Source organism: Morone saxatilis, unplaced genomic scaffold (assembly GCF_004916995.1).
Source record: "Morone saxatilis isolate NCDOM2014 unplaced genomic scaffold, NCSU_SB_2.0 Contig1, whole genome shotgun sequence".
Taxonomy (NCBI): Eukaryota; Metazoa; Chordata; class Actinopteri; family Moronidae; genus Morone; species Morone saxatilis.
Genome location: NW_023339651.1, coordinates 508404 through 513994, shown reverse-complemented (window position 1 = coordinate 513994; position 5591 = coordinate 508404). Strand labels below are relative to the sequence as shown.

Genomic DNA, 5591 nt, shown 5'->3' with positions numbered 1-5591 from the left:
AACCACACCCACCTCCACACAGTCCAAAAGGGGGAACAGCATTTGTTTGCAGTCAGCGATTCAGATGGAGGGCAGGAAGTGAAAAGCAGACTCGATGAACTGGGGAAGATTTGTGCTGTGCTTGTTATATTAAAGCGAAAGATACAAAAAGAAAATCACAATATAATGTTGATTCTTGTCTTCTGAAGAGGAGCCATTTTTCTCCTGATTTGAAAGACTTGCCCTTTCCGACGGGAACTGAAGTCGTTATGGGGCTCCCAAATCCACCAGACTCCTTTATGGATATAACGGCTTCAGGAAGTCTGACGAAAATGTAAAGTGGTGAATATAGCGTGCACTTAAACCAATACCAATAAAATAGGCTGCTGCATCGTCAGCGGCTTGTGAGTCAGTACTCACAAGCCTTTTTTTCCTGCAGGAACGTAACAAGTGTGTGATTTGTGTTACACTTTACAGACGTTGGCATGTGGTCAGTAAGAAGCATCCAACTTGTTTATGGCCTGATAGATACTACAGTATAAATACTTATTATTTTACATTTTAAATCAAAAAAGAAAACAAAGGTTATGTCATTCTTTAAAAATATATAAATGTTCAGATACAGGATTCAGTGATAATTAGATTTAATGAACATGTGAATAAATAACAGTATAAAGGTATATAAGGTAAATGACACTCCCATCAGATCTCTGTCATGGTCATGTTGGGTCATTATCTTGTGTGACATGTTGGTTTGTTGGTCCAAACCACTCGATGTGGGCGCTCCGACATCGATCTGTTGGCGTGACAACCGTCAGCAGGGTGTAAAGATTTTCTGCGCTGCCGGTGTCAAACAGTATCAGAGCAATAATCAATCACAGCCTGAAGAAAAAACAACTGTACATACTGTTTGACTCCTGCCACAAACACCATCCTGCTGCCCCGAATACTCACCGGAGCACCAAATGTGGATTAATCCGCAGTTGGAAGTAGACCCATATAGAAACTATATATTTGTGAGGTGTTTTTGCTTTTGCTTTGAACATTAAGGGTTAATATCAGGAGGTTTTAGGGGTCGTATGCTGATTGATGGTGGCTCAAAAGGATATTTTGTGTGTACAACCCTTATGTTGGTGTTAATGAATGTAAATGTGAGTGTGTGTCTGTGTGCAGCCGTCACTGTCAGACTCAGAGGACCTGGAGGAGATGGAGAGGCTGAGGAAGGAGCACATCGAGGCTCTGAGGGAGATCAAGAGGCTACAGGTAAAACAATCAATCGATCGATCAATATCAGCTTTTACAGTCACCTCATGTCGCTGAATGTGTGTGTACTTCCTGTTGACTTCCTGTTGACTCTGCCATTCAGGAGCAGCTGGTCGAGTCTCAGAGAGTTCACCATCAGATGGAGGAGGAGCTCAGCAAAGTCAAACAGGTGAGTCACACCTGCTGCAGGTGCAGTCAATCTTAATCAATCTGCTCCAGTTATTGTGTTACTGTTAATCATGTGGTCACATCAACAACAGTGACAGAAAATTAAAACTGTATTTAAGTACAATTTTAAGGTACGTCTACCTGATTTGAATATTTTTACTTGATTTACACTAAACAGCTAAAAAATCTACATCAGTCGTTAGCTGCTCAATGTCTGAAATCAGCCTGGTCTCTGTATATTAATAAAGTATTTCTATATGATGAATTACTGTGATAAAAGGCCTCTTTGAACTTTATGGGGATGAAATGAGAACAGAACAGATGCATTCTGGTCCTAGAAGCACTGAACTCCCTCAGATGAGAATGGATCTCTTTCATAGAAAGAGGGGTAAACTGGAGGATTCTGACGGTCTCTGAACACCCTCGCCCTCTGCAGTGAGTCTCTCGCAACCCCTCAGCGTTTTCCTAATGAGCCGGCCTTAACCCGTAACCACAAAGGTAACCCGCTCGCAGCAGCTCAGACATGGAGAGTAAATCACCATGACGGTTTACACCTGACGTCACCTGGATGACACTGACGCTCTGGATCTCAGGAGGAACAAACCTGCTCCGAAACAACATTTTACAACAACAATATTCATCAAGTGTAATCTGTGCTGAGAGTTTGTTGAGTTTCTATACCGGGACGGTGTGTGTGGGCTGTTGAAGGGGTGCTTCTTTTAAAATTCATCAGCAGGTGAAGTTTGACACACACTTGCAGTTATCTGTGTGTGTGTGTGTGTGTGTGTGTGTGGGAGGCTGAGGCGGACTCACACAGCTTACAGCGGGAGGAGTGTGAGGCCACCATTGAGGCTTTTTTTCGGGCTCTAAAATAGCTCCTCCTTGTGTTTGTTTGTTGTGATTCATAGCTGGAGGGTCTCGGCCTCTCTGACTCCCACTCTCCTGCCTCAACTTTCATCCTGTTGCATAAACCGATCGATATCTACATTTAGACGCGGCGAACATAAGTACAGCAACAATAAAAGCCAGGGCCATTTCCTATCTGTTTACTTCATGTTCAGGCTTTTATTTTGCTGTCAGGCACCTGTTTTATATCCTGCAAGTTGCAGCCATGAAAAGAAAGAACGTGGTCAAAGTTAATTAAATAGAAGGTGTGTGACAGGACGACGACGTGTTCAAGGTGATGGCACCCGTTTTAGACGACGCTTATGATTCTACCAGAAACATCCTCAGCACTAGTCTTGACTAGTGCTAGAGTATTAACCACTAAATGTAGAAGTTTACTTCAAAACATATTTTATTCACAGCTTTTATACGCAGTGAAGAGACGATGCTGCTGATCATGATATACAGCCGAGTCAGAATAGATATAAACAGGAAAACCCTGTAAACGTACAGATTTCTTTTACACTGTATAGAGACCAAAGATTGGAAATCTCACACACTGTCAGTGACTTCATTCCATATAAATAAAGTGAGTGACCAACAGTGAGTTTTTGATCATTAAAACTTTGAGTTTTACAAAAGAAAAGTCTTCAGAATCACTCAGAATTAAGTAGCTGAGGCTCCTGAATAACCATAGTAAGTGAATTTAATACTCTTTCCTCTGAGGGTGGCGTTTTGGCAGTGCTGTTCCAGCTTTCAGTGCAATCAGCAGCTCAGAGACTGAGATATGACTTTGGTATTATGTAACAGTCAAACAAAGCCAGAAACTGCAGTGAATGCCAACCTCAGGCTGTCGGGTTCGTGATGGAAACTGGACCAGCCACTGCTCTTTTGTCCTACCTCTCGCTGCCAGGTTGTGCAGCTTGTGCACAGCCGGGGAGTTTTTCTTCCATTATGTTGCCTGTTCTGGGGAGCTGGAGGGTGAGCGGCAGAGGGGAGGCAGAGGGGAGGCAGTTGACATGCTCCCTCATTAGAGCTGGAGGTCAGACTTGGGCCCCCCTCTAGACCCCGAGGCCACAGCTGGAGGGAAGACAGCTCATGCTGGGATCCATTAGTTACCCAACCAGTCGAGCCCGGCCACCGAACACAAACACACACACACACACACACACACACTCCAGCTGCACTTCAAATCATCTATAAAGACAAATTTTAACACCGACTGTGACCCCATTCACTGTGATGATGTTCACACACCTGACCTGATGCTGACAGTGACATCAACGTACTGTACCATTACTAACTAACAGTGCATCATACAAGACAGGCAGCAATCAAACAAAGATAGAAAGAGAGAAAGTGGTAGAAAGTGAACCAAAGAGCAGTCGCGTTCTGTATAAATTTAGACAATGATTGCCACATAACGCTGACTTCCTGTTTCCAGTAGGTGGCGCTGTGAGTATGACTGAAAATTGGCATCTAGACGTGTTCAGGACTCTTATCAGACATAAGTTGGTTGAGATTGGACAAAGTACACTGAAGTTACGACAACTTCCTGTTTCATGGCGATACGTCACAAATAGCACAACTTTTAATGTTCTTTAGATTGAACTGACCAAATATAAAGTCCATATGATCAGTTCCCTAGGAGGAGTTCGTTAAAGTACGACATCTGGGAATGGCAAAAAAAGGTGCCAAAATTTGACATTAATTTCAAAATGGCTGACTTCCTGTTGGGTTTGGAGCATGGGTCCGAGAGGCTTTTTTGTACCTCTGTTCATGATACATGTGTGGACTGGTTTTTGTAAATGTGTCCAATTTTGCCATACCCTTTTCGCAATACCAATATCACAAGTAAAATTGAGTCAGTTGAAGAAGATTGAGAAGTTTTATTGGAGCATGTTTGTATTGCAGCTCTTATTGTGGGATAATCATCTTTTTTTAAAGTCTCCAGAAGTGTCCAGTTCTGACCGCTCTGGGCTTCCATAGATAATCTCCCTCTATCTGTGTTTTTGCTCTATTTGTCTTTTTCTTGGAACAGTGATAGTCAGAAAAGTGAAGGTAACAGATGGACTGCTCTCACTGTGTGTGTGTGTGTGTGTGTGCGTGTCCACAGCGTGTCATTTCCGTGTGTTGTTCAGAAATAAACACATCTTGTGTGTTCTTCATGTGTGTCCTGTTAGCTCTCAGTACATATGACAGCACCGCAGGAGGAGAGACGAGGCTGCCAAGATCACTCCTGTCTGAGTGTGTGTGTGTGTGTGTGTGTCTGAGTGTGTGTGTGTGTGGATATACAATAATAGAAAACACTTGGGGGGGTTCACAACTCTGCCAGAGCTGCACAATCCCCTAAATTTGCTGTTTTAATAAGAGATTTAGAAACTAGGCCTCATGCAGCAACAATTCATTAAAGCTGTCGACGGTACCGAACATTAAACAGCAGCAAACATTCAGGCATTGTTTAATTTTATTTCATAAATTGAACTAAAATAAAAACCTCATGTATAAAAGTTTGATCAGCCTCAGACCTTCATCAGCTGGTTGGGTCTGATCAATAGTTGTCAATAGTCCAAAGTCAGAACATCTACAGAACATCTACAGAACACTGATTGGAAACAAGAGCTGTGGACTGAAGAAGTTAAAATAAAACTCTCCGGGTGTTTGGAGAAAAAAGGAGCTGCATCTCATATAAAGAGCTCCTCCCCAACTGTTAAACATGGTGGATCCATCAGGCTTTGGGGTCGTGTTGCAGCCAGAGGCACAGGAAACACTGCACGGGTGGAGGGAAGAGTCGATTCAATACAACAAATTCTGGATAATGATCCTAATTGTACTTCGAAATCCACCACGGACGACCTCCAGAGACCAGTGGCGGAACTAGACTTTTATACAAGGGGTGGCCAGAGGGGGGCCATGGCTTTATGAGGGGGTCCGTATATTAGGCCTAATAAAGGAAAATCCTGAACTACCGCAGGTTGGATTCGAACCCGAGGCCACTGCATGACCTCCATAGATGGGTCGCTAGCTCTACCGACTGAGCTAGCCTGACACTGATATTAATTGAACTCAGGAAAAAGAGGACGGTCGGAAAGTGGCCTGAGGAAACGGACATAAGTTTCATTTTCGGTTTCTGGCGCAGCAATTAAACCTTAAGCAATCAGTCCTTAAAGGTTTTGTTGTTTTTTTAATACTTTTTGCACTGAGGAACAGTTCTGCTGATGTACAAGACAGCTTCTGCCCTACACATATTTTCTCAACCGCTATTAAAAAGTCCGTCTTTTTGGCCTTATGTAACC

General features: G+C 43.1%; 1 protein-coding gene across 1 annotated transcript in view; it reads left to right on the top strand.

The window, feature by feature from the left end:
- The window catches only part of stxbp4 (syntaxin binding protein 4), a 37036-nt gene that overhangs the window by 24547 nt on the left and 6898 nt on the right, over positions 1–5591 (top strand). Inside the window, exons 16-17 of the mRNA XM_035668877.1 lie at positions 1153–1242; positions 1346–1411. Of these exons, the coding sequence (XP_035524770.1) occupies positions 1153–1242; positions 1346–1411 (156 nt within the window). The remainder of the gene's footprint in view (positions 1–1152; positions 1243–1345; positions 1412–5591) is intronic.